The following is a 27490-nucleotide window of genomic DNA, read 5'->3' on the forward strand; positions in this document are numbered from 1 at the left end:
GTGGGATTTCAGCCTGAGTGGACTGGTGCTTCTATAACCACCTCACAATAATGCTCAGTAAAATCTGATTGAGAAATTCCATAGAAGCACCTTGGTGACATGATCCACTGGGGTTAAGGTTGCTGCAGTGCGCGTCCACTCACTAAGTGCGGAAAAATAAGTAGAGCTTACTCCTGATCAATAAGCATTTAGAGCAGGGAAAGGAAACCTCTGATTAAAAGCTCTCTGCTTGATCAATTCTCAATCAAAAATGCACAACATACAGAGCACGGAGTACTGTTAGCAGGATACCATCCTGCTGGAAGACCAACGCCTATTCTGTTGATCCCATGCAGACAAGCAAAAGCAGAAGTTTTGCAGGACAGTTTTGCAGTACCTACAGAGATCTAGCATGGAAAAGAGCTGGTTTGGATTTTTGTGCTGTTTTCCTGCAAACTTCTGGTCCCCTTCATGCAGCCGTGGTGCATATGCCCTTACCCAGACAGTGCAGATCCACGTGGACTCAGGGAGTGGAGCCACACATCCAAAAAATCACACATTCACAATCTACGTTCTGCAGTAACTCATCCCATTTTGCTTTCCTGCTCTGATAACGTTTCCAGCCCCAGTTCCACTTTGTTTCCCGCTGTTAGAAAGGCTTCTGTCCCTCCTTTTGCATCCAGCCCCATGACCAAGGTTATGGTGCTAGCTGCAGGCTCCTCCAGCAAAGAAACATAACACATCTTCCTTTAAAAACGCATCAGCAAACTATCTGCCAGGAGGTTTTGTTGGAATGTAGCTGCATTACAATAAAGTCTAAAAGCTGGAAACGCTTGATAATTCATTTTCCAGAGGAGGAAAGTCTCCTCTGAAATATCTTCTGAATCATGTGAACGTTAACACTTTATCCATTAGTGTCACACAGCACGGCATGCTCAATAAATGAAATGAGCACTCCACCAAGCTACAGGGACAGCTCTATTAGAAATGAACACCACCACCTTCTCATTTGGCTCCAGCCTGGCCCTCTCTTGGAATAAAGTTTTCTATCCCATTTAAAGGCACGTGAATTAAACGCAAACCAAAGAATGGTCCTTTCAACATATTTAACTGCAGTCTCTGTGCTCAATCCCAGCCCCTGGCTGCAGCACATGCCTCTGTGAGCCACTGAGCACACAGCACTGCTTCTCCCAGGGTCTGAGGAGGCCTGCATAAAGAAGTCAGCTCTGTACCTGAGGCACGTGGTCCTCCTGCACTCTGGAGGAAATGAGCACGCTGCCTCCGGTATGCTGAGCAAATTAAAACAGGGTTTTGTTCTCCTACACTGAAAACTGCCAAGAAAAGGCAAACTGGTGTCATCACCTGGTCCTGACACTTGTTGCTTTTACCTCCTTACAGACTCTGGAAAGCACAAAGGAGATGACATGTGCCCCGAGGCCTCTTGCTGTTCTGCAAGCAGCACAGCCAGAATGTGGGGAGAGACTGATCCATGTTGTGTGTGCATCTCAGGGGAGGGCATGCATTCCTACAGCTGCTAAGAAAAACAAAAACCACACACACAGAACTGCTCATAAACACTCATTTCATCTCTTGAAACCTGCTTCCAAAGACTTGCCCAGCCATCAAGACATAAATCTGCAACTAGTTCAAGGGGCTGCTCTCGTGAACGAGCTGCACATTTCTTTTTTGAGTTAGAAGAAACTAGTTAATGTCCGTGCAGGTTTTTTTTAATATAGTTTCTATAATAAAGATGAAAATATTTCTCTTGAAGCATGCATCAGATTTGCCCAAGGTAACACTGTATGTAAATCCCTTTTTCTTAATCAGAAAGGCACTGCCAGATAGATCTGAGGGGAAGCTGAGAACGAACTGCAAGTGTTATTCAGCTCACAAAGCCTAATTAAACCTTGTAATGGTTCTTCTTTCAGGAAACCAATGAAAAATGTTGGCTGCAACATTTCAACTGCAGCATCTGAGAGTAAAATATTGCACGTGTGGGAAGGAAATAAATTAAACCAAATCACTCCACCGTTCTGCTAAGTGTGAAGGTAGAGAAATGCAAAGAGCAAAACCACCTCATATTTGATCAGCAGTGCTCCTTACTCAGGGAGAAGGAATCGACAATCTAAGGAAGGAAAGCAGATCTAATTCTTTAAGGCATAATAAAGTTGTTGGTTTTTTTTTTTTTTTACTTCATATAAACGATTATTCTCTTGCCTATAAAAATGAGAGATGGGAAACTGCAGATGTGTTAAAGACCACACTTTATATTTTGGTAAGAATGCCTTTCCCTTCCAGTAAAGCCAGCTCTGCTCCTGTAAAGACAGTGAATCACGAATGTTAAAAGCATTTTGTTACAGCTTTTGTTTTTGGACAGAAATTCTAAAAGCAGAACAATACCAAGAGAATAGGAATTGCTCTCAAGGACAGAACTGGTTTACATGACAAAGAGCAGCAACCAGCCTTGCTCTGCGGCTTGACGCAGGCTTTGCTGTGCAGCACCAATTTGTCTCCTCGCCCTACGTGCAAATTGATGGCACTCCCAGCTGACGTACAGAAGTTATTGCACTTCCTTTCCTAAAGCATCTCAAGGGCTGAGGACTACTAACAAATGAAGAAATACCCAGATATGTCATCACCCATGGTTATATGAAACGAGGATGTCGAAATTAAGCTTGCGATGTACTGGAACAACATCATATGACTCTAATCAGCAACTGAGCCTGCAAGCTACAATTAACCCAGCAGCATTATTTATGAAACCTGATGCAACCTCTGCAGTCCCCAAGCGCCCAGCAGCAGCTGAGGACAGCCCTGGCAGGAGCCTGCTGCCCACAGAGGCCACAGCTACTCGTCCCAGGGCACCCAGCAGTGGTACACTGAGGAAAGAGGGCAGCAACACAGCAAGAGGCTGCAGGGAGAGCATGCAGGACAAAGCAACAGGCTTTGGGCATTCTGCTTTTCTCCTGCTCTGGCTTTCTTCAGCCAGTTCTTGGAGTGAGGAAGAGGAATCTTTCCATTTAATGGGATGCACTTTTACCTGGCCCTGTTTCTCAGCCTCTCTGTGTTAATACAATGAAGCTCCCCTGCTCCTGGGTTAACAGCAGGGATGAAGAGCAGAACATTGAGAAGTTCACCCATGAGCTGGAAAGCCCAGTTGCATCCAGCCCAGGTAAGGCAGGCAGACACTGAGCTCCACAAGTCATCACATTCTGTAAAGCAGCAGGAAAAAAGCACAGCACACCAACCAGCCACAGCTCTTTAAACCTCTTCACCCTGAGATGCAACAGGAGCAAGCCCATCAAACACACGACAGAACAACAGGGGAGTAAAGGTACAGCATGAATCACTAAGAAAAAACTGCCTGCAAAATATCTTCATTGGCACTGACCCAAGCAGTTCTGAGGGCATCATCTCTTGTGGCATCTTTCAGCTTGATCTCCCAACCAGCAAAATGGGGAAAATAAATAACCTGAGTGAGAGGTGGGAAGAGACTGAGTTTAACAGTGCAATGCCAACATGAACTTTAACTCAGTATTTCAAAGTGAAGCTCCTTTGAAAGTTAACCCTGCAGTGATTTACAGCCATAGCAACAATGGCCAAGCCAGAAAACAAAGCCTGAGTGACAGCCTGCAAATCCCCACAGCTCTGCAGGGGAACACAGCCATGGTGGCTGTCACCCCAGGAGGACAGCAGGTATGGCCCAGGTGACACGTCATGGAGATGCAGCACTTGAGGACATGTTTATTGGGCGTGATGGAGTGATGGTTGCACTTGGTGATCTTGGAGGTCTTTCCAAAGTTTACAACTCTATGATCCCCCACTCTACCCAAGACACAGCTTCACCATCTGCCACGGTGCTGCCCCATCCCTCCCAGCCATGCACTGCATGTCCCTGCACTGAAGCAAGTCAACAAAGTGCCAGGAGTCACACAAACAGGGCAGTTAGAGGAGAGTGTTATTACCAGATGTCATTCATTTGGGGAAAGAGCACATTTTCAGAGGCAGCTTGCTTGCTTTGGGAACTCTGAGATTTAGGACTGAGTCAGCTTTGTTCTGTCCCAGTAACAGTTAAAATACCTTGATAGCTTCCATATGCTCACTGGTGGTGTTCTAGAGACACGCTCCTTTTATTTGATTCTGGCCAATATATATTTCAATTGGATGTCATTACTCACATCAGAAAGCTGCCCTCTGCTAAGTACTTTATAGACACTTGACACATCTGCCAAATTCGCAGCATCCAAATGAATTTTTAATGTTACAAATCGGGCTGCGGTCAGGATGCTGAGAATTTAATGCTTCTGGATTGGTCCCCGCTCCTGAGCACAGAGTATTAATGCTCCTTTCATTTGCTGCCACACTTACAGCCCTGATCAATGAACGCCTCTGGACCATGACTGAAAACAAGTTCCCATTCCCAACTCTCAAAGAGCCTCAGCTGCAGAGATTTCAAAGGAACTCGTGCTTACTGTGACCAGACTCCTGATTTGTGCCACTGAAATATCATACAAAGAGTCTCTCCAGACTGAGAAAGGGTGGAAATACATTTTTATTCTCAGCCTGATTTCATTTTAGAGAAGCCTTTAAGTTTCACAGCTATGGATAAACCACTGCAGCTCTAGCTGTAGCACTCAAGCAGAGGGGTTGGTCCACGAGAGCATTCTGACAGCACACAGACAGCCAGATGCTTCCCTGGGCAGACAAATCTGATGGGCTCAGCACCCCTGGCTTTAATTTTAGTAGATTTCAACACTAGGACTCGATCAAATACTATGTAACTACCACAATCATCGCTAAAGAATACAATTTTCTGTCATCAGTTCTAGTTCTAACCACTAAGGCTGCACTAAGGATGCTTTAAATCAACAGATTATGTCCAAGGCTGCACCAAGCTTAAAATTGCTGCTTTTGTTCCTTCACTTAACCCCTGAATCATGCTTAGAAATCAAAACCTGCGCTCAGAACAGCTGCACAAACACTGGCAGACAGGAGGTGTGAAGCAAGAGGTGATACCTCACATAGTGCTCAACTCCTGAACACACATCAAAAATAGAAGGTAACAAAAAAAGGAAAGAAAGAGGGAAAAATCGAAATGAATAAGCTCCACAGTAACACAGAACCTCCTGCCTGTTGTCAGGACTGCTATTTCCAGGCTGGATTTCTCACTTTGCTGGCATCCAAACCAAACTGAGCTGTGGCACAGCCCAGCCTCATTTTGCAGCTTGCACTGTCACAAACAAAATGTCTTTTGCCTGCACAAAACGTGAGCTGGTGCCCAGCCCTGGGTGGCAGGGCAGTGACACGGGCATCCATCACCTCCTGACATAGGAGCACAAGGCAAGGTCACACTCAGACGTGCCTTGAACTGAGCGTTGTGGCAGATGGCAGAAATTCTGCCCGACCTCTCTGTGCAGTTGCAGATGCCAGTTTTAATGGCCAGGAGCCAGAAGGATAATAAGCAGCACTATTTCTTCTTGGCATTGCCAGCCACCTGAAATCCTTTTCAGTAAACATGTTCTGGGCTAGAAAAAGCTCCGCGCCTCTTCAAGGGGAAGGACATTGCCCAACTGTCACAACTCACTAGGGAAATGGCTGTAAATGATTCTCACTTTTTATTCATTTTGGCAGCTCAATTTCTGGTGATTATTCACTGGTTATGAAAGAACATTGGGACTTCAGTTGCTGGGCTGGAATCTCAGAGAACCTGTGGTGTGACTTTTCCTTTTTAATATATAAAATGACACAGCAATTTATCCTTCATCCATTCATCACCTTAAAACACACAGTGAAAGCTACCACTTGCCTGGTTGTGTTTCAGAATAGAATCAAAGAGCCACTAAGGCTGGAAAAGACCACGAACATCATCAAGCCCCAACACAAACAGGTGGAGGGGTGGAAAGGGACCTGAAGCAACAGTGCTGCTTGCTAAGCATGGTTATGCAATGCAGGCACTGCACAAAGGCAGCTCTGCCTACTGCTGCACCCACCAGTGGCCATGTCAGTAAGAACGTGGGTAGCCAGGCTGACACCACCAGAAGGGGAGCACCATTCTCCTGCTGCCATCCTCAGCATCTGCACATCACTCTCTTTTCCTGCTCGCCACACATCTTCATCTCTCCTTTCCTCCCTGTATCAGTTCTGCAACACGTTTCCTGCTTGCTATTAAAACATCTTTCCCATCATTCCATCTATGACCTTGTCAATCCCAATAACCCGTGGGCATTTCTCTATGCCAGACACATCTCCTCCTTCCACAGAGGCTGCAGCACATAGGACCGCCTGGGACTCTGCACAGCTGCAGAGCTCAGACATGTTTATTTTTACATGCAGTGAGGGAGGACAGCAGTGGTTACCAAAGTATGGGATGACTAATTAAGCCGTCTACTGCTGTGCCGAGTTCAGGCTGGGCAGCAAGAATATATTTGTATTCTTTAACCACAGCAGCTGCCACCTCTTTTCTGCGCCGTTGTAGTTCAGAAAAAAAACAACTTACTGTTCTCATGGAGCAAAGCAAAGAAGCAGGAGCCAAGCAAAGCAATCTGAGCTATCAGCTACTATCTTCAGCCATGAAAAACACGCGAGGCTTTCCCAGCCCAGGGCACTTCCACTTCCTCTGCAGCACTTTGACTAAGCCAGAGTCCCAATGCACCAGGGTATGCACAGTGCTGCAAGGTGTCTGGGGAAGCAGCGACTGCTGCTTGGCCCTGCAGGGCTCAGGCTGTTGGACCAGGTGGTCCTGGAGGGTTCCTTCCAGTGGATCCATTCTAGGAATGGCAAAGCTTTTCTTTAGAACAGTCTTTCCCTACTCAAATTCAGTCATTTTGGGTGTACAGGTTAGAAAGGGAAGGTGGACCAGAGCCAAAGGGTTTTTTATTATTATTATTAAGTCTCAAACTGTAAAGCCATAAAACCAGAGGGGATGCTAGAATTCCCTCTAGGTTCACATTTCCTTCCCCAGTGGACTGCAGAAAGCTGCCTCACCTTTGCTGATGCAGGCACCTGTGTCTGGCTGAGCAGATACAGCCAAGGGTTAATGAAGCTAGATGGCAAATGCAGAGACTGCTTGTTACAAGGGCAGTGCATGATAGGTGAAGCAGCTTCAGCCAAACAAAGAGCACAGGCATGTCAGCAGCTGTCAAAAAAATTACAGCCAGGCGATGTAGAAGGTTCAGCAATAAACACAACTAAAGAGTGACAAATAAAAACATACCGAGTGCGTTACACATCCAGTGGAAAAATCTATGGGAACTTTTTATACTACACCCTGGGGCAAAGAGGAAATTATGCCACAACAATAAGAGCTCTCAGCAAAGTCAGCTCCGACTCCAGCTTAGCAGCAGAGCTGAAGAAAAACCTCACTGAGGGAAAACAGGATAATGCTGGCTCCCAAAATCCACAGGCTGGAACCATGGATTGCTACAGCAGAACCATGGCAGCTTCTGCATTCCCAGCCTCTCCCAAGGCATCAAAATAGCCCAAGTCTGGGACTCCCAAGGAAAATGCTGTTACACCCTGCAGAGGAATGTTCCACCCACAACTGTTGTTTCCTCCCATAAAAGGATTGTTAGTGAGTTAATTTCTGGAGTTCACAGTATTGTCTGCAGATTTCTCCACTGAAATATCTCACCAGGAAGGGGAAGCCAAACAAGCCAGACTATTTTAAGGCTCCTGCACTCGGAGGAAATTCTAGGGCAAAATTTCAAAGGCAGATGCTTTGAACCGAGACACTCCACAGAGACAAGAGAGCATTCCTGCCTTTAGAGCCACTTAAGTAACTCTTTCGGGCCACATCTGTTTGACTTTTTTTTTTTTTGTAGATTTAAAAGGTGCTTTTTCTAACACCTAAATGCCATTTGATACAAGCACATAATGAAGACTACTTGGGAAACTGTTTAAAACTTAAAGGCTAATGATAAAAAGCTGCTCTGGCATCCTTCCCACACCAACCATTCACCACCCAGACTTGCTTCCTTGTCTCACCCCAGAGATGGGACACAAATGTCATCCACTGCCACACCACCAGCACAGGGGACTCAAACACTGGCAGTGCAGGGGCTCAATCTGCAATGATTTTGAACTCACTAAACCCTGAGGTCTCTTTTTGCTTAAGGAGCATGGAGAGCACGCTCCCACAGCTGCTTTCCACACACTCACCGCTGGGCCTGATGGATTCAGATTGTTCTAACTGGGAGAACAGCACACAGCATTATTCAGACAGCTCTGCATTGGTAGCACTCCATTATCTTGCAAAACACCACTTTGCTCCGAAAAGCAAGGCTGGGCTCCCCTCTCCTGGACAGCTGTGAAGGTGCAGCTCTCAGCAAGGCTGAGGAAAGCTACATTGCTGGCAGCTTTGGTAAATGACACTCAAAGAGAATACAAACTGTTATAGGCTAAATAGCCTTGGTTTGTCTTCTAGGTATCACTGGGTTCCTACTATGCTAGCAAAATTATATGTAATCCCAGGGATTTGGGCAGTACTTGAACCAACAGCCTGCATGAGACTCCCAGTCCTCCATTTGGCAGTTCAAGCTGGCAGGAGACAGAAAAGCCAAGGCTGAGTGCCCTGAATCAGCTTCTCTTCCACGGCATGTGCTCTGCAAGGACAGTAGCTGCTTATGTGCCCCGTTTGGGTGCCCCACACATACACAGTGCTGGCACAGTTAACACGGACAGCACAGAAGGGGGCTTGGCAGGGAATCTCTCCTGGCTCCCTTGGGCTCAAAGAAGAACTGTTTTGCTGTCCTACCCCTGCATCTGAGATTGAGGTTTCCCTGGGAAGTCAGAGATCAAAAAATAACGATACTATTTCTCCCCCCAGACAAGTACAGCTCCTTCAGCTCTGATACCACGCAGTCAGACAACTCTGATTACCATTTGCATGGTGCAGTGTTAGGTGAGAACCTCACTGAAGGCAAGAGGTATTTGCAAAACACCTTCCAGATCCAATCTCTCAGTAACCACACAGCACTCTGAGCTCAAGCAGCTGCAATAGCAAGGTTCATGGGCACTTCTGTTCACAGCACAGGTTTCCAAGGAAAGGATGGACTGCACCGTTTTGGGGTCTCAGTGTGTCAAGGAGTGGAAATATGTCAAAGCACAGGAATGGCTTTTTTTCTTTCTTTTTTTTTTTTTTGGAATACAGGGCTGCACAAACAGCCCCTTGGAGGTCAGCCAACGATGTATGTTTTAATTTCAGTTGCTTCTGTTCCCCATGCAGAGCTTCTCACCACTTCCTGCTCAGCCATAAGGTCCAGTCTGCACAGAAATTATTCCTTCAACACAACAGACTTTGTAAGAGGGGAAAAAAGAGTGAAATTGGAGCAGGTACTATCACAGGAACAGAACAAATACACACCAGTTGCTACTGCAGCAAGGAGTAGAATTGCTGGAGAAGCCCTTCTGGATAGGCAATGACCCAGCAACTTATTCTTAAATCCAGCACTAAAACACAAGAATCATTGTTTACACAGAAGAAAGTAGAATGATGGATGATTCGAGACATTAATAATATTCCTGGTCTGAACAGATACAGGAAATACAGATGCACCAAATGATACCTCAAAATCCAATATCACAGAGTCCAAGCTCAGTGTTCACAAACACCACAGCCAAAGCTGTGCTGGTCAATACCACAACTCTGAGCAAACACATTTGTCAAGACAAAGACAAATGAAAACCTGGGAGCTGAATAAGATATGCAAGATGAACTGGCAGTCAGTCAGCAAGCTTAGTCACAGCAGCCCTGGATACCTCAGCAAACAACCTAGTTAAAAGGCAAAATATCCTTTTATTGATTGTTACTCAATAGCAAATGTGTTTTTACCTGTTTAATCCAGTTAGTTTATAATTAGCCACATAATGGCACAGCTGCAAGCCTCCTGTTCTTGCTCTTGCTTTATGAAATTGATTTCTCATTTGCTTCCCTTTGCAGGGCGATCAGAAAGGAGGTTAGAACAGCTGCTCCATGAGCACCTCAGGAAGTCAGCAGGGCAAAAGGCAGCAGAAACACCCCCCTCATGATGAGAGCAGGATTCTGCCCGCCAAAGCAACCCTCCATGCAGCATCACAAGATGAGAACCGCTGGCTTTGCCTGCGATGAGGCGCACGTACCTGCCTGCCATCCTGACCCACGTTGGTCTGTCCTCTCACTACAGTTCGAATGCTGTCATCCAACTTCCTGGATAAAATAAAACAAAACTATCGTGTCAAATCCGTTCTCAATATGCCCGATCAGCTGGGAACTTTGAGACTTACACAAGGCATTAAAAAACGGAAAGCTGCTGTTACCAACCAACACCAAACTCAAGTTTCTTCCTCCCTCTTTCTCTCTGTGGGACATCAATATCTTACACAATTTGAAATTCTTGTTGCAAAAATAAAAACCCATTACCTAACTTAACTGGAGCTTCTAGCAATTCTCCTGTTTGCTGTTCCTTGTCAGTTTCAATTTCTTTTTTTCCACATAGCAAAGAGCAGTCTCAATTCTTTCAAGTTGGCAATGCCAAACCGCACAGAAAATCTAAGGGTTTTTTTCCTGCTGACATTTTATATTTACAGTATGAATAACAATAACCAACGAAAGGAGAGTCTTTAACAATTGCTATTTTGACCTCACAAACAAAATAAACTTCTCAGCAACCAAATATTCTGGATAGTTTGTCCTTCCAACCTCCAAACTGTACTAAAATTTGGTACCCGTTGCTACACAGCTCATTGCTTTTCAAAGGTCAACTTTGCAATTCACCAGCTAAAATAACCTGAAGGGGACAAAGAGGAGCAAAATACAAATAACTACCATTAGTGATATAGTTTTGTCTCTTTCTCACTCTATTAGACTTGAGGTTGATCCTGTCCTTGTCTTTTAAGCAAATTAACTCCAATTAGCTACAGTATAGGATGTACTTGTGAAGCCCTGGTGGCAACCAGACTACTCCATCTGAGATGCAATGAAATGGAGAAACACTCACCTTATTTTCAATCTGATTTTGTTGACAACTTCATCGATGTTTGCCAAAGACTACAAGAGGAAAAACAAAAAAGAACGTTACAAGGAGAAAACTTCTGACCCACATCAGCTGTGACAGCTCACCCTTTCTTATGCACCACACTTTACAAGAAGGAGAGCGATGATTTTTACAGGTGGAGAAAAAGACACAGAACAAGTCGGCTGCAGGGCGTCCCTGTGATTGGAGGAGCCGTCCTGAAATGCTGTGGTGACAGTGACCTCCAGTGGGCAGCACAGAGCTCTGGCCTCCCCTGGCTTCCTGCTGAACCCAACACCCTGCACTTGGGTGCAGGAGGCTGCTGGAGATACAGCAGGTATTACTGGGAGGAAAAACAGCTCTGCACTGGCAAAGGGAAAAAGGATGAGCCAGCACCACCAGGAAACTAAACAGAGACAGCTGGAAGCCAAGGAGGCAGCTTCTGCAGAGGATCTTAAACATGGTAACACCTGCAATGGAACTGCCTCCCAGTCCAGCCTTCAGCTGGGAAATACCTCCTTTCACAACTGCCCCTGGGGCTGATGAGGGGACAACCAAGGGTGGATAAAGACCCCGTGGTCAACTCATTCCTTACATCTGAGAAGAAGAAACAGGTTTCAAACATGGATGACTCTTTGGTGACATCCCACACCCAACAACTGTCTCATTTGGTGAAAAATACTGAGGATTCCTAACGATTAACACACAGCAAGTTATGAGATGTACTGCCAAAGTACAGAAAGCTAATTTCTGCCTCCAGATCAAAGCAGAACTTTTACTCCAGCAAACGCTTTGCGTATAAAGAAACTGCACAATGAGTGAACATCATTAAATGCTAATTTAAGAAGTGATTATCATCATAGTATTCAGAGTATACGCACAGTAATGTTTAGAAGAAAAAGCTGAGATATAGGTTTAAGGATACCTTCAGCCAGGTTACCCTTCAAACTGAGGAGAGGGGTGTGCTGTGAGCACAACTTACTTGCTCAGTGGGAAAGAGAGTGTTAATATACTCCACAGCATTGAAATCTGCTCTGTCCAGGGGGTCTTGGCTGGGAAATACCTGAAGGGTGAAAGGAGGAAAAAAAAAACAATCAACAACACATCAACTTTAGTTTTTGTAACTTTATGGAGCACCACTGGGCAACAGCACCATTCTGACCAGGCTGCACAAACAGCAGTGCAGTGTTCTCCAGGGGTCCCCAACCTATTATAGCCCCTCATAACACAGAGATAATGCACATGCATGCTTCCAAAGCCAGCATAAGCATAATCCATCATGTACAAGAAACTCCCAGGACACACGAGCCATTAATTATGCATCTCAAAGCATTCCAGTGCTTTTGTGTTGTCTGGAAGTGGCAGCCCTGCTGAGACTTTGCCCTTCTTTCTGCCTGAGCTTCGGGGGCCCTGTGGTGACAGACAGGGGAGTTGCATTTTGCAGTCATGTAATGCAGAACATGATAAATTGAGAAATGGTTGTACAAGCTGTCCAGAGACTTTGGGCTTGCCCCCCTCACGTGAAAAAGGAGAGAAATAGAATCCGCTGAGTGATTCCTGCAGCCCATGGAAAAGGGAAGGGAGAAGCTGTGGTGCAAACAGATCTCATCCATCCTCAGAACAGCTCAAACAATGGCAATGCAGCTGTCAGGCTTTGTTTGCTCTTTGTCCCCCCACACTAAAACATGCTGCATTTCCTTCTCTGGTACCGTATTTATTCCATGTCTACACAGCCATCAGATCTGCTCTCTGAGGCCAAAACCAAACCCAGTAAACACAGCAGCCCTCTGCAGGCACTCAGAGCCTCCACAAAGCCCGGTGCACGTGCACTGTTCACTGTACGCCTTTTAGAGAATAAAAGCAGTGTTTTTATGAGGATGCTTAAAAGAAAACCTGGAGGTGGTGAAGTCTCTGGGGGTGTTTCAGAAGCGTGCGGATGTGGCACTGAGAGCTGTGGTCAGAGGGCACGGTGGGATGGGCTGAGGTTGGACTTGGGGATCTGAGAGATCTTTTCCAACCTGAATGATTCTGAGATTTATGACCTTATACAACCTACTGATGGAGTACTGCTGTCCCAGCTGTCCAACACAACAGCTGTGCGGCAGCCAAAAAGAAGCAGGAACCTGTTAAGTACACAAGAGGTCATGCCTGAGCGAGGAAAGTGCTCTGACATCAGCCTGTTCTAAGAGCACAGACACAGTACCACAACCAGCCCTGCTCTGCACGTTCAGCTCATCCCAAAGCTCCACAGGCATTAACAGCAGCTGAAGCAAGGAGGTGGAGGGGAGATAAAAGCCAGCAAGGATTTCACTCTCAAAACACAAACAGACACCAATGCTGCCAGCAGCCACACTGGTGGGGGAAGCTGCTACTCCTACATCTTCATCACAAGCCACGAACCAAAAACAACTGCCCTAGGTTTGCCAGCACACTCCCACTTGCTGAGCAAAGTCAGCAGGTACTGCCCAAAACAACGTGAGGAACACTCACAGCAGGACTGGAACACTGGGAGGAATAGGAAGCAATGGAAGGCGCTACCATCCTCAGCAGGCCCTTCATTCAGCCATTCCTGAGGTAAGAACCACCCAGCAGCTCACTGCGAGGTACGCCGACCCCACGTGAAAACAACAGGCGTGCGATTAGAGCCGCGAGGGGCAGAGATGTGGCTCCAGGGACACGGAGCGCACTGCAGGACACGGGGCTGCCACACGCAGCGCTCACCCAGGTCAGCCTGAATTTGGGTGAGCCGCAGCCGCTCGGCTTAAAAAGGCACTGAGAGCGAGGCTCGGCGTTACCAAGAGCCTCCCAGCCCCCAGCAGAGCGGAGCCGCCCCTCACAGGCCGCTCACTGCGGCGGGGACCAACAGCGGACCCGGCCCCGCGCAGCAGGAGCCCGGCAGGCCCTCACCGGCGGCCTTCCGCGCCCGGCCCCGTGCGGAGCGGCTCCCCCGGCCCCACACCTGCTCGATGGCGGCCTGCACGGCAGGAGCCAACTCCAGCGCCGCCTCCAGCCCGGCCGCCAGCTCCAACTCGTCCTCTTCCATGGCGCCGCGCCGCTTCCGGGCCGCGGGGCACGCCGGGATGCGGGAGGACCGCCCCGCTCCTCCTGCCAGGCTGGGGGCGTGGCCTCGTGCCAGGCGTGGCCTATGGGAAAAGCCGCGTCTCCAAAGGGGCGTGGCCTGCCGTCAGGGGCGGGGCTTGCTGGGGCGGGGCTCCCGCCGCCCGGCGCCGTGGTCCCGCGGCGGGCGGTGGCGGCAGCGCGGGCCCCATGTGGCGGACGTTGGCTGTCGCGTCCGCCTTCTTCCCAGGGCTGTTCGCGTTCTGCGTGCGGGCGCTCCGTTGGGCCGCCCCGGGATGGAGCCTCAAGGACCGCGTCCTGCTCAGCGGAAGGTACGGGCGCGGGGTGCGGCGGGGCTGGGGGACCGGAGGGATGGGCCCTGATCCGGTTGGCCCTGATTCGGTTCCCATCTGCTGTTTGTAGGCTGGTGTCGACGGTGCAGGCTACGATGGCCACGGTGTCGGGCCTGACCGTGGTGCTTAGCTGCGAGGATGTGGTGCACGACAGGTAACGGGACGGGGGGGCCCTTCCTGCCCTCCGGAGTCAGTGCGGAAAACCCATAGAAAACGGTCCCGAGGGCGTAAAGGGGCCGGGCGGGGGGCGGCCGGAGCGGCGGAGTGCGGCATCTCCGGCCCTGGGGATGAAGGAGATCCGGTGAGAACGGAGCGGAGCGGAGCAGCTCCCGCTTCCTGCACACAGAGCAGCCCGGGATGGGAAACCATTGCTGGAGAAAGGCACGGAGATGAAATGGGAAAAATCACCAGGCCGGGCTGCCCGGGCTGCTGGTGGGGACGAAACAACAGCGATGGCTCTTAAGCTATGGTCCAGAACAGCAGAGCTGGAGGTAGGGCGGTACCCGGCTGTGCAGGGTCCCGTCTGCTGCAGCAGTGTTGGACTCAGCCCTGCTGGATGCAGGCAGCCCCACGCGGTACCGATAGGGCAGATGAGAAGCCCCAGCCCGGCTGCTACAAAGGTTGTTGGCTTTGGGCAAAAGCGCAGCCCGAGCCCCAGATTTCCTTTGAATCTGGAGGAGCTGCAGCTCCACGCTCAGCAGGGAAGGGCTCAGAGAATGGCAGCGGGACAGGAAGCACCGTGAAGGCTGCCAGCTTATTGACACAGGCAGAGAGCCGTCACGTTGCTGGCACTGCCTCTGCCCTCCAAAACCCTCTGAGAAGTTCAGCCTTCCTGCTCTGCATCTCTGATAGCACTCTGAGCAGGAATACATGCAGGGGAATCCCTCTGGGATGGCAGGAGAGCAGTGAAAGGCTCACTGGGCCCCGAGCAACGTTTCTCCAGCAGCAGTTCCCTACCAGCCCCATTCACGTGGTGTTTTCTGAGGCTCCCTGCAGAGCAGGGGTTACAGCTGCCACATTGTGCAACTGGGATTCCGACATTCTTTGGGAACAGGCATCTGCGTGCAATTATTTCCCAACAGACAAAACGTCTCCCAGGGATTTATTGCTGCTGTTACAGGCTTTGCACTTCACTCTCCAAGGCCTGGGCATCTTTCATTAACTCTGCTCTCTGGGTGTGTTATAAACACTCACCTCTGGGTGGGCAGCTGACACAGACGGTCACAGTGTTGTTCCTACCATCGGATGCAGGGCGTAGGGCAGAGGATTACCTGCTGCAGAGCTGCCAGATGAGCACTGATCTGGGGAGGTGCCACAGCCCCAGCAAACACCTGCCCCAGGCTGAGGGTGCTCCTCACCTCGTGCTGTTTGCACTGTGCCTTTGCTCCTGACGCAGGGCTGATTGCACAGCTCAGGCAGGCACCAAACAGCACCGACTCGATAAAGGCAGCCGTGCCCCACTCAGTGCCTGCGCTCAGGAATCACCCATTGTACCATTCCTGTTTCACATAGCTTTTCTCTGGGATGGCTGAGCTGAAGGTCCTCATCCAGATAAATCAGGGCACCAGGCACCCACCCAGCTCATTGATCATAGAGTTGTTAAGGTTGGAAAAGACTTCAACGGTCAAAGTCCAACCCATCCCCACTGTGCCCACTGACCACATCCCTCAGCACCACATCCCCACGGTTCCTGAACACCTCCAGGGATGAGGATTCCCCCCCTCCCTGGGCAGCTGTGCCACTGCCTGAACACTCTTCCAGAGAATAAATTATCCTAATATCCAACCTGAACCTCCCCTGGCACACAGCGTGAGAACATTACCTCGTGGGCCTCTCAGACCCATTGCTACACATCTGTGCTCTCCCTCCCTAGGCACTGGCTGGCTGTGGAGTACGTCTGGGTCCTGGTTCCCTACATGACCTACGACATCTACGTCATGTACCTCTGCCACTGGCACAAGAGCCGAGAGAAGGGCATAGCAGAGAGGAAGCACTCGCTGAGCAGTGTGCGGAGCTTCCTCCTGCAGGAGCGGCTGATGGTCACCCACCACCTCTTCATCCTCATCGTGCTCACCCCTGTCACCCAGGTGAGGGCCAGGCATGGATGTTGTGAATCCAGACAACTGGGAGCCCTGGCTGGGGGGGATCATAAAATCATTTAAAGGCTGGAAAAGACTTCTAAGATCACCAAGCCCAACCCCAGCCCATCCCACCATGCCCACTAACCATGTACCGTGGTGCCGCATCTCCATGTTTCGTAAACGCTTCCAGGGTGAGGAACTGACATCAGTTGAGAATAAATACAGCGACCAAGAGGGAGCTTTCCTCAAGCTGTGTGTGTTGGATCTGTGCCTGTTACTTGGCTGGCATCACGATCAACACCCTTTCAGCTGACTTTGGAAAGCATCTCTGCTTGCCAGGAGATGTGAGGTGCTCAGTGTCAGCTCCCAGCTCTCCTGAAAAGCAGCAAGGTCCATTAGCAGATCCTTTTGTATGAAATATGCCACAGTGGGGAAGGCCCTGTGTTCATTAATGTTGTTATTTGCAGCACTTCAGGGGAGAGCTTGGAGACTTCTTCGTGGGCTGCATCTTCACGGCAGAGCTGAGCACTCCTTTTGTATCGCTGGGCAAAATCCTCATGCAGGTATGCGAGGAGGGTGGGTGCCATGAGGTGGGTGCCTGGGTTCCTGCTGCCTGCAGGGGATTCTGGGAGCCTGCAGGGGATTCTGGGAGCCTGCAGGGGTTTGCTCCCCTTCCCCACCCCAGGCAGTCCCCCTTGCATTGCTCACACAGCACTCACCTGTGCTCGCCTTCTTCCTTTCCCAGCTGAAGATGCAGGACACGCTGCTGCACAAGGTGAACGGGATCCTCATCCTGGTGACTTTCTTCCTCTGCCGTATTCTCCTCTTTCCCTTCATGTACGCAGCCTATGGCAGGCAGGTGGGAATCCCAGTTTACATGGTGCCTTTCCGCATCCCTCTGCACTGCAACATAGCCAACGCCTCCCTCATCGCCCCGCAGCTCTACTGGTTCACACTCATCTGCCGCAAAGCCGCCCGCCTCTACGGCAGCTCACCTGCTGACAAGAGCAGGTAATGGCTGGCAGAGCACGAGGGCTGGACAAGGGTTGTTCCCTCCCCAGCTCTTCTGCCTGCAAAGTCAGCGCTGCAGGAACCATCGTGGGAGCACAGCAGCGTCGATACCACGAGGCAGCCCTGCTGTCAGCAGTGCCAGCCTCAGCTAGGGGGAACTTTCCTCCCACGCTGCTCCTGCACTTTGAGCAAGGGGGAGGTCTCCCCATAAGCATAACTTATGGGGTTCAGTACTGGGCACCAAACTAATGGTTACACGAGAGGGGATTGTTACAGATCCCCCATCTTTCAGGGCTGATGGCAGCACAGTGAGGCACGGCACAAAGGAGCTTGTGGAGTGGATGCAGCAGGGTAGGCGGTGCTGGAGCGTGCCCAGCCCCAGGCAGCAGTGCTGGGGATGTGGGAGCTGCCTGCTGTCCCTGCTGGGCTCAGATCTGCTCCTCCAGCAGGGAGCAGAGCCAAGCCCCACGATTCTGCACAGCCTGTTCCCCAACAGTGCCTTTACACTACAGCTGCATTCAGCCTCTGACTTCCCCACACCTCACTGCTGCTGGGCACTTGGGACTCTCCACTTAACTCAAAGGGGATTTTCAGTACCACTGTCTGATGTCTGTGGCTGATGGTGTAGGGCAGCTCTGGAGCCCCCAGCAAGATCCTAGGATTGGCTGCACTGCAAGCAAGGCAGGCAGAGGGCCATCGCTGAAGGGTAGGACAAGGGCAGGAGATTGTCCCCATCCCACCAACACAGAGCCCTTCCGTGGCAGGTGATGGCTGGTTTCAACCCCTCTGCCTCGATGCAGTTGCACATGGAGATGCATGCATCTGTCTCATTACCTCTATAAGGTAACTGAAAGCCCAACACATTTCCTTGCCCCTGCTCTCCCTTCAGCTGACACCAGCAGCACTATGTGTGGGTACAACCTGAGCTCCAGCTGCCCCTCCTGCCCCATCCGAGTCTCCCACAAAGGGAGGCCTGCCTGAAGCTGGCAGGGAAGGAATTGGTCAGTGCATAAGCAATCAGCAACACCAGAGCAGGGTGCTGAGCTATGTCCTTAACCAGTTCAGCCCATTTCCACCTTCAGTGCAGTGAAAAAGGGGCAAGGCTTCTCTGCTCACCTTGCACCATGACTGCAGCCCAGCAGGTGTGTACAGGCTGGACAGCAATCCTGCTTTCTCTGAGCACAGTGTAAAACTGAGCAGCCAGGTTTTCCCCACAGCCTCCTGCACAAGCCTGGAGTTTCCTCTGTTCCAGGGCAGCCAGCTGCACCAGCAGTTGACAGACCAGCACCCACTCTGTGCCTTTCATTCTGTCTAAAAGCTAAAAAGGATGGCTGGAAGAGATCTAGTCTGGGAGAATCATTTCTTTTGGGTGTCAGATCTTGTCCCAGCCATGGCTGTGCAGGCTGGAAAGAATGATAATAATTTTAAAAAAGCCTCTTCCAGCACGCAGTCGGTTATTGCACAAGCACTACTGTTACATTAACCATTGAGACAAGCTGCTGTTATAAACCGCTTGATACCCATTGCAAATATTTGTATACTGCTGTTTTTATTACAGATAACGTGCCTTATGTAAAGACAAAAAAAATCCACTGAGGCATCTCAGTTTGCACTAACACTGCCCCATTTACTACTGCACCTATCAGAAGAGATCAATAAAGACTTCTTTCCTGAGTCACACCACCGGATGCCTCCCTCCCACGTGCCATTCATTTCTGGGTGGGGAGGCACTTAGGCAGCAGTTTGCCACTGGGCACCCACCCCAAGGCAGCAGCCCACACCTATTGCCCAAGGTGCCTGCTCATCCTGCAGAGCACGCTGCTCTGACACAAACAGCAGTGTGGCTGTGGTGAGGAGAGGGCAGCCCAACAGAAGTACTTCCTTGATGCCAGAGCTCACTACAACTCCAGACCACTATTGGGCAAGGTTGGGGCCAAGGGACTGGCAGCTTGCAGCAGCAGTAGTTGTCTACAGCTGTTTACGTGGCTGCTTTGCTGTTTAGAGAGGCTTTGAGAGAACAGAGCAGGGAAGAAATGAGTTCGAAAGTGAAAAATAGATGAGGTTTATTACAGATCTTACAGCTTTCCACATAGTGGTCCCTTGCAGCAGGGTCAGTGCTCTCCTATGATTCTCCCTTTAACTCTTCAGGCTATCCCTGGCCGAGTGGGCTGCCTAAGCACCCAGCTTGCTGAGCTTCTGCAGAAGGGGGCTGCACAGTGCCTTGTCCCTGATGTTGTCAGTGATGGACTCCAGGAAGTGCCTCTCGTTGGCTCTCCTCAGCACGTTGCTGGGGGACGAATCTGCAGAGCTGAACACCTCGTACTGAGAGAGGACCTCCAAGGCCACCACCACCAGCAGCTCAGTGCACCCACTATCTGGAGGCAGCATGGCTGCAACGTGCAGGAGGTGGCAAAACACCTGAATGCAGACAAAGGACACCTCCTCTGTGGAACTTCTGTCTTCAGCCGGGTGCAAGGAAGACCCTGTGGCGCTCTTGATGGAGCTCAGCAGGTCCGTGAGGCTGCTGCAGTACAGCTGGACCACGTGGAGCCAAGCCTGTGGTGGCAGCCAGGTGGAACAGCTGGAGCTGCAGAGGAGCTGGAAGCCCCTCAGGAAGAGCACAGAGAGCTGGAGGTAGCAGGCAAACGGCCGGAGGTTCAGCAGGGGCATGTACTGCACGTACTCCAGTGTGTAGGGCACATGCAACACTTGCCTCTCCAGCAGGTTTGTGACCACATGCACAAGCCTCTTCCATTCACTGTGGCTGCACCAAGGGAGGACCTGTATGAAAGCCACCAGGAAGCCTTTGCTAAAGAGATTCACTTCCTCAGGGTTGTCCACGTTGACCACGAGGAGTGAGAGCATCGTATCTTTGAGCTCAGTGGACACACAGCAGCTCTCCATCCATGCCAGCAGCCCGCTGCCCGGCCCGTAGGCTGGCAAAGGCTGGGATGTCCATTCATCTTCAGGGAGCGTGCAGATCTCAAATAGTGTTGCTGGGACCTCATTCTTGAAATGCTCTCCATAAAACTTCTTCAAACGGAGACCAATGGTCCAGTCCAGTGATGCCACCTTCCTGTGAAGCCAGGCCAGAGACTGGACCCAAACCTCTGGGGAGGAGGCAGTTTCTGGAGTCATTACCTCACAGAGCTGGCCGAGGACATTCAGCACCAGGTCTTTGATCTCCAGGGATGGGAAGAGCTGGTCCTTGGGCTGATGCCAGTACTTTGTGTAGCCATCTAGAAGCTTGCAGAGGCTGAGGAGAAGTGGGAACGGGTGGCAGGACTTGATCCAGTGCTCTTTTGGGTAGGGCTGTATCTCCAAAACTTTACTGAGGATCTGCAGGCTCAGCTCAATTTGAGCACACTCTGATTTCAAATAGGGAAGGACAAAAGCTTTGGTCACTTCTGCAGGTGATACAAGCGGGGCAACTGAACTTGGCTGCATGAGAAAGGCCAAAAACTCAAGAAACTGCTCCTCCTCCCTTGCAGAGGAAAGCTTCTCCCATGCTGCCTCCTTCAGGCACCGTACCACCAGACTGCGTGGTCTGCCTGGATCATCATGCACCTCTAGGAAGCTCAGTGCTGGGAAAGAGCAGAGGATTTGTGCCAGCAACTGGTGTGCTCCTAGGTTGACTACAGCAAGACTACAAATCTGCTTCACAGTGGCCTCAGGGTGCAGCAGAGCAAGCCTAGCCACAGCAGCCACAGCCCTGGTAAGGCCTTCATCAGATACACTTTTGGTGATCTGATTGAAAGTCACATTGAGGTCCTCCTGGAATCCATCCACGACAACCTGCAAGCTCAGGGAGAGCCCTGGCCCACCCCAAGCCTCCAGAACACCCGAGATCACTTCGTTTTTGTCTGCTAGTGAAAGCTCACTGTAACATTCCACGATGGTTTTGGTCACTTGCAACTGCATCTCCAGGGCCTCCCTGTCTTTGCAGGATGTGGCAAAGTTCACCACAGTCTCCAGCAATTTCAAAACTAGCTCTGGTTTCTGGAAAAGAGCTCTGTTTTTCACAAGGCAGTCAACCCAGTCTTTCGAAAAGGCCCAGGTCTTTTCAGAAGCAAAAATGGAGCACATCTCCATGTGCCGGTTCAGTTTTTGCTCAATGATTGTCATGGCAACTGAAGATGCAAGGCTGGTGTCCAAATCTTTGTTCTTCTGAGTGGTGCTTATCTCCCTGAGAAAGTCATCAATTGTCTGTGCCAGTTCTAATGCAACACGCATCTCATCCTCACTCAGGTCTCCAGTCTCAGAGAAGCAAACCAGGGCCTTCCTGAAGGTGGGAAGAATACCAAGGAGCCAGCAACTCTCATAGCATTGATTCTCTGTGCTACTCAGGACGCCCTGCAGCTCCTCTCCCCAGGCACGCAACAAGCTGTGCAGAAAGTCCAAGCCAGCTATCAGTTCTTCACGTGACAGCTTAGCCATGGATGAGAAGCTCACGGTCCTCTCAGCTTCCTTCACTTTCTCGTCCAGCCCGCTGTGGTGGTGCCGGCTTTCAGCATCACTGTTCCAGAGGCTGACCACCGAGCTGATCTTGGCCAGGTACTCTGCAACGGTGAGGGGGCTGCCCTGCGGCTCCAGCTCGGTGAACACAGACAGCAGCTCCACCAGGTTGCCCAGGGCGTAGCACTTCATGCGCGGTGAGGCGATGCTCCCGTAGGTTTGCTTTAACCCCTCGATGAGGACCACGAGCAGGCTGCTAGCGGCAGAAGAGCCATCCATAGAGCCGGGGTCCTCCTTGAACCGCTTCGGGGGCCGCAAGCCATCATCCAGAGCGCGCTCACAGCCGTGCTCACGCACGAGGGAGCCGAACGCGGCGACAGTGCCTTCCTCCGGATCCCGCCCTTGTCTCATCGCCTCCCACCACACATCCAGGAGGAATCCGACATCCGACGGAGCCGTGTCCTGCCCGACGTACCGCACCAGGCGACGCAGCTCAGCCCGGCACACGGCGTGCGGCAGCGCCAGCAGCAGCTGCACGAAGAGCCGGGGCGCGGCCAGGGCTTTCACCAGCTCGAAGAGAACCGTGCGGTTAACGTCGGGGATCATCGCGCCCACGGAGAAAAAGGCGTCTTCCTTCCATTCCCGGTCCAGAGAGGCGGCGGGAGGGGCGGGCAGCAGCACCTTGGCCCACACGATGGCCACGGCTTCCTGCTTCCACAGCCCGTGCTGCCGCGGCGAGGGGCAGCGGGCGCCGATTTCCCTCAGCGCGTCGGTGATGGGCGGCCCGACCAGCGGCCATTCGGCTTTGCGCAGCTCCCGCAGAGGCCGCGGTAGGAGAAGCCTGGAAGCCAGCAGGAAGGCGCCGTGCAGGATGGCGGTCTCCTCGCATACGCCCCAAGGCGCGACCCGCTCCCCGCTCCCGCCGCCCGGCTCCATGGCGGCGGCTCCGGGCAGACAACGCGGCGCGCGCTGGCTTCTTCAGACCAGGCGGCCGCCGCGGTCCCACAGCGCCCCCTGGCGGAGCGGAGGTTTCCCGCCTCCCCCCCCCATTCAGCCGCGGTTGGAAGGACACACAGAACGGCCCGGTTGGAAGGGACCTCAAGGATCACGAAGCTCCAACCCCCTGCCACGTGCAGGGCCACCAATATTCCCTTGCACTTTGCTGTGCTGAACCACATCAGGTTCACCCGGGCTCACCTTTCAAGCCTGCTGAGGTCCCTCTGAATGACATCCCTTTCTTCCACCACATCAACCGCACCACTCAGCTTGGTGTCATCAGCAAACTGGATTCCGTTGATGTCATTGATAAAGATGTTAAAGAGCAGCAGTCCCAATACAGACTCCCAGGGGACGTCGCTCGTTACTTTTATTCAAGTAAAGGCAAATTTCCAACAATAGCACCAGCCCTGATCCGGCCCCAACTCATTGACTGCATCAATGGCAACGCAACACCGTCACATCAAGCACTGTTCCCATTCGGAATATTCACTGCAGGCACTGACACGGTGCAACGACTGCCAGTGCTGTTGATTTTCATCGAGAGAGATCAAAAACAAACAGCCTGCCCAACAGTGCCAGGCACTACAGCTGCTGATACCCCAAAACCTCAGCCCTGCACTGCAGTCAGGAGGGCTACAGCTCATTAATTACAGATCTGGATATTCTAATCAATCTGGCAACTTCTCCTTCAAGTGCAACCACACTAGAGATACACGAGGTGTTAGCCTGCAGCTCCCCTGTTGGAAGCCACGTGCTCGACATCCTCCTCACTTTTCACATATGAAGGAGCACACGATATTTGATTGAAAATAAAAAGGAGCTTGAAATGAAAGACATACAAGCTGAAAAGGAATCAACAGAAGAGTATGGGACATGACTGCACCCTCCCATGGGACGGACAGCACAGCAAGTTTTGCCCAGATGAAAACTAAGGCATGACAACCAGCCAGCCCAGCTCCTCCTCCAGCTATGCAGACACCTTCTTCATATTTCGGGCAGCAAACCACGTGTCACTCTTGTCAGCTGCCATAGCCTGCAAAATGAAAACATGAGCATGTTTGGCTGACTCAGCCATTCCAAACACTGGGCTGCCCACTCTCACCACCCTGCCCCACAACAACAGGCTGACTGTAAGGCTCTATAATCCAGAGGAAAGCTATCTTGATGAAGAAACTGTTTCTTGTGTACTAGTAATGAAAACAGGCACTGACAGCCAATATTTTCTGTTGCAAAGAAAATTCAATTCTACAGGTGGCTGTGATCAGGATGAAAACAAAAGGCAGAACATTACTTACATCATCTAACAGTTTGTCACCATTGGGATCCACTTTGGACAGATCTCGAAATGCTTCATCTCCCACAAAACAGATTTCATGGCCATCCTAAACCAAATTTAACAGCAAGTCAGGCAGATAACCAGGGCAGAGAAATTAGAACTGACTTTATTACTATTTCTGATGCTACTCACAGGATCAGCCAAAATGACCACTTGCACTGTAGCTTTGCCAGGTGTGTCCAAGCTAACCAGAGGCGTTAAAATTTTCTGGTTCTCCTTTTTCATCAGTGCTTCAATGCTTGGCAACTTAAACAGAAAACAAACAACACCAGCCCCAGTCAGATGAAGCCAGGATGTATTCAGGCTGTTCTCAGTTACAGTTTCCTGTTACCTGCAACTCCATTGCATTTCCACTGTGAGAAGCTGATCAGTGTTACTTTGATCAATTCTGAGAGATTCTGCTAGTAGTAGACACCTATCTCCCACTACTCAGCTGGATGACGAGAGAGGTAATGAAAGCATGATGATTACCTCTTCCTTGGCACAGGAAAAGGCAATCCTTCCAAATGCTGTTCCATGATCCACTGCTCCTCCAACAGCCTTCAGCTCCAGCTTACACTGAAGGAAAACAAGAAAACCTAACAAACTTGCATGGAACACTGCTCTCAGTGCCACATTTGCTCCAGCTTCTCATTGTTGCAGGCTGTTTCAACACTGCCCTTACAAGTATTTCCCAATGAATCAAAATTCCCAGAGCAAACCACAGCTTTTGGTTGTAAAAAAAGAAGAAAAAAGCTGTTAAATTAAAGCATTCAGGCTCTGAAGTGCACAGTTGTTTCTATCATAAGATTTAGTTCCTGTTCTCATGAAATGAGAGCTTTCTATGACGTGACTCTTAAAGAACTGGAAGGCTTTCTACAGAACTAACCTGGTTATCCGCATAGCCCAGCAAAACCCTCTGTTTTTCTTCATCCTTCTCATATATTTTCATCCCAAGCAAATGAGACCAGTAATTAACAGACTTGTGCAGATCAGAGACACCCAAGGTTACCTTTAGCACAGGATCTGCGGGAGTGCAGTAAATGGAGAACAGTTACAAGATAAATCATTGTTTTACAATCTTAAGAAGAAAAGTAATAAAGAAATGACAATATAGGCCCTGTTTCATAAAATGCCATTGAGACAAACGCACATCCAACTTGTAAATATCTTCTGAACACAAAGAAGAGCACGTGTACATTTATTTCACCTTGCTTTTTCTGTCCCTTGTCTTCCAAGTAGAACTTGTATCCACCTGGGGCTTCAGTTTCAAACACACCAGCTGTGACTTCTTTGAGGGGCCACCCCATCTTCTTAGCATTGCTCACAGCCTGGCTGGACACCAGGGTTATGCCCTGCCAAGAACAGAAAAGACAACAATAAATCCACTGGTGCAACAACAGCCGAAAAACCACCTCCCTTAGCTGTGCTGACACCGCAACTCTCACCCACGTGCATCAGCAGGAAGACCTCACTCTTCACTGCTTTCACCCTTCCAGGCTCTGTTAGCCACAGTCTATGGCTGTGGTCAAGGATATCTGACCATCCCAGATAGGGTGAAGCCCTACCTTTGGAAAGTCTGCCTCTACAGAAACAAGCCAGATTACTTTATAAAGCACACTGACCACACAACCTCCTGAGAAGCAGGTAACTTGCTCCTAGAAAATAAGCTTAGGCTAACCCTGCATCTCCCATGTTTCTGGGACATACTACTCTACTCTTCTTTCACGCCAAAGGGAAATGTAATGGGAAAAGAATTTGTGTCAGTGCACTGTACAGAAGCAGAAAACCAAATCCCGACTGTTCTACCAGCTTAGGGAGATGTTTGTGGCTCCATGCACCTGATCCTCAACATTCTTCAAACTCAAGGAAAAACATTAGCTCAACAGAAACCATGAGCAAACACATTAACCATCAGCTAACCAATGAATAAGTAATAACAAATGTGTGTCCCTACAGCACGATCCTTCTCAGCTGACCACTTCAAGGCGGATCTGTCAGCAAACACAGCAACCACGGATGGGGAAGTGCTGAAGGAAGCATTTCCACAATCCTACATGAACACAAAGCTCCTCTACCTTTTGCTCTTCCAGCTTAGAGACAACTAAAATGCACGAATAAGAAGGGTTCAATAAATCAAATAGTATTAAAAAAAAACCTGTTATAAGCCATATAAGAGACTCCTGATGAAAAAATGAAAGCACTTATCATGATAAGGTTTTGCTGAGCTTGGCACATACCAGAAAGTCATTGCCAAGGCGATACTCTCCAATACCATAGTTGTAAGTCAACTCTGCAACAAAGTGGTCATCTTCTGGCCCATAGCCCACCATTGTTTTGCTCCATTTTCCATCGTAAGGGCTAGAAGATTTATTCGGAATGAATATGAGAAACAAACACCAAGAGATGCAACCATGAATGCTTCAGCAAAGAACATCATTTCAAGAAAAAATGGCACAGCTAACCTGGCACCTCCCATTGGAAAGGAGCTGATGCTTACAGAGAGTTCTTGGGGCTGTTGTGGATAAAGCTGCCATGACTGTAGAATCATGGAATCATTCAGGTGGGAAAAAAAAACCAAGAACCCCATGTCCAACCCCAACAGTTTCATTCTGGAGGTTCAGTATTAGAACACAACGTAACACAGCTATAGCAGAGCCCAAATGCAGACCCCACGCTGACAAAGAAATGGCACCACGGGGTGAATTTTTAATACCACGTGGATTCATCCGTTAAATACCGGGGCAGAACAGGGAGATGCCTTACGGGAAACGAGCACTTCAGGCAACGCACTTACCCATTGCAGCTGGCCTTACAGCCTTCATCAAACTCCTCATGCCTCAGAACCTTACGAATTAAACGTACGCATATTAAAGATAGAAGGGGAAAAAAAAAGGGGGAGGAGGAGGATAAACGGGCCGAGCTGGGGGCTGTGCTGTCTAAAAGAAGAGCAAACGCGATTCTGCCCGGTTCACCCTCCTCCCGCAGCGCACGGTGTCTCCCCGGGGCTGAGGGCCGCGCTCCCGCTCCGTCCTCCCGCCCCCCGCACGGCGCTCACGCTCATGCCCAGCAGCTCCCGGTAGAAGCGCGCAGTCCGCGCGCGGTCGCCGACTTTGAACACGAAGTGCAAGGCGCGCCGCACCGCCATCGCTCCGCCACCGCCCCGTCGCGCAGAAAGATGACGTCATCGAGCCCGACCTTCCCGCCGCGCACAGTGATGACGTTAGGAGACGGCGGCGCAGCTGTGACGTC

General features: G+C 50.2%; 4 protein-coding genes across 5 annotated transcripts in view; 1 reads left to right on the top strand and 3 right to left on the bottom strand.

Annotated features, from left to right (window-relative positions):
* The window catches only part of VPS53 (VPS53 subunit of GARP complex), a 49373-nt gene extending 35351 nt beyond the window's left edge, over positions 1 to 14022 (bottom strand). The window contains exons 1-4 of the mRNA XM_042830049.1: positions 13927 to 14022; positions 11950 to 12030; positions 10953 to 11002; positions 10096 to 10162 (exon numbers count right to left, since the gene is read on the bottom strand). Coding sequence (XP_042685983.1) covers positions 10096 to 10162; positions 10953 to 11002; positions 11950 to 12030; positions 13927 to 14010 — 282 coding nt within the window. The 5' untranslated portion in view covers positions 14011 to 14022. The remainder of the gene's footprint in view (positions 1 to 10095; positions 10163 to 10952; positions 11003 to 11949; positions 12031 to 13926) is intronic.
* A 212-nt stretch (positions 14023 to 14234) lies between these two features.
* Positions 14235 to 19151, top strand: TLCD3A (TLC domain containing 3A). The gene is made up of 6 exons (XM_042830206.1): positions 14235 to 14356; positions 14448 to 14531; positions 16251 to 16464; positions 16926 to 17021; positions 17204 to 17469; positions 19028 to 19151. Exons 1-6 carry the CDS (start codon positions 14235 to 14237, stop codon positions 19029 to 19031), a joined length of 786 nt encoding a protein of 261 aa, XP_042686140.1. The 3' UTR covers positions 19032 to 19151.
* GEMIN4 (gem nuclear organelle associated protein 4) lies at positions 16442 to 22860 on the bottom strand. Its single transcript, XM_042830203.1, has 4 exons — positions 19549 to 22860; positions 17178 to 17304; positions 16604 to 16833; positions 16442 to 16513 (listed from the first exon to the last, which is right to left on the bottom strand). Exon 1 carries the CDS (start codon positions 22858 to 22860, stop codon positions 19642 to 19644), a length of 3219 nt encoding a protein of 1072 aa, XP_042686137.1. The 3' UTR covers positions 16442 to 16513; positions 16604 to 16833; positions 17178 to 17304; positions 19549 to 19641.
* A 413-nt stretch (positions 22861 to 23273) lies between these two features.
* On the bottom strand, positions 23274 to 27411 carry GLOD4 (glyoxalase domain containing 4). 2 transcript variants are annotated; one of them, XM_042830205.1, is made up of 9 exons: positions 27297 to 27411; positions 27036 to 27085; positions 26479 to 26599; positions 25449 to 25593; positions 25251 to 25264; positions 24731 to 24817; positions 24392 to 24505; positions 24219 to 24305; positions 23274 to 23956 (listed from the first exon to the last, which is right to left on the bottom strand). In XM_042830205.1, the coding sequence occupies exons 1-9, from the start codon at positions 27384 to 27386 to the stop codon at positions 23891 to 23893; spliced, it is 774 nt and encodes a 257-aa protein (XP_042686139.1). In that variant the 5' UTR covers positions 27387 to 27411; the 3' UTR covers positions 23274 to 23890. The 2 variants fall into 2 exon arrangements, with proteins under 2 accessions (XP_042686139.1, XP_042686138.1); XM_042830204.1 differs by having other exon boundaries at positions 25128 to 25264.
* Positions 27412 to 27490: the final 79 nt, after the last annotated feature.

The sequence above is a fragment of the Centrocercus urophasianus genome, unplaced genomic scaffold (assembly GCF_019232065.1).
Source record: "Centrocercus urophasianus isolate 14NV4802_14NV808 unplaced genomic scaffold, USGS_Curo_1.0 seq_33, whole genome shotgun sequence".
Classification (NCBI taxonomy): Eukaryota; Metazoa; Chordata; class Aves; order Galliformes; family Phasianidae; genus Centrocercus; species Centrocercus urophasianus.

Coding starts and splice junctions, on each gene's coding strand:
- TLCD3A (XM_042830206.1), top strand. CDS start 14,235: ATGTGGCGGACGTTGGCTGTCGCGTCCGCCTTCTTCCCAGGGCTGTTC. Junction 14,532..16,250: donor GAGGATGTGGTGCACGACAG/GTAACGGGACGG, acceptor CTCCCTCCCTAG/GCACTGGCTGGCTGTGGAGT. Junction 16,465..16,925: donor TGCTCACCCCTGTCACCCAG/GTGAGGGCCAGG, acceptor TGTTATTTGCAG/CACTTCAGGGGAGAGCTTGG.
- GEMIN4 (XM_042830203.1), bottom strand. CDS start 22,860: ATGGAGCCGGGCGGCGGGAGCGGGGAGCGGGTCGCGCCTTGGGGCGTA.
- GLOD4 (XM_042830204.1), bottom strand. CDS start 27,386: ATGGCGGTGCGGCGCGCCTTGCACTTCGTGTTCAAAGTCGGCGACCGC. Junction 26,600..27,035: donor TGTAAGGCCAGCTGCAATGG/GTAAGTGCGTTG, acceptor TAAATCTTCTAG/CCCTTACGATGGAAAATGGA. Junction 24,506..24,730: donor TTTCCTGTGCCAAGGAAGAG/GTAATCATCATG, acceptor TTTCTGTTTAAG/TTGCCAAGCATTGAAGCACT.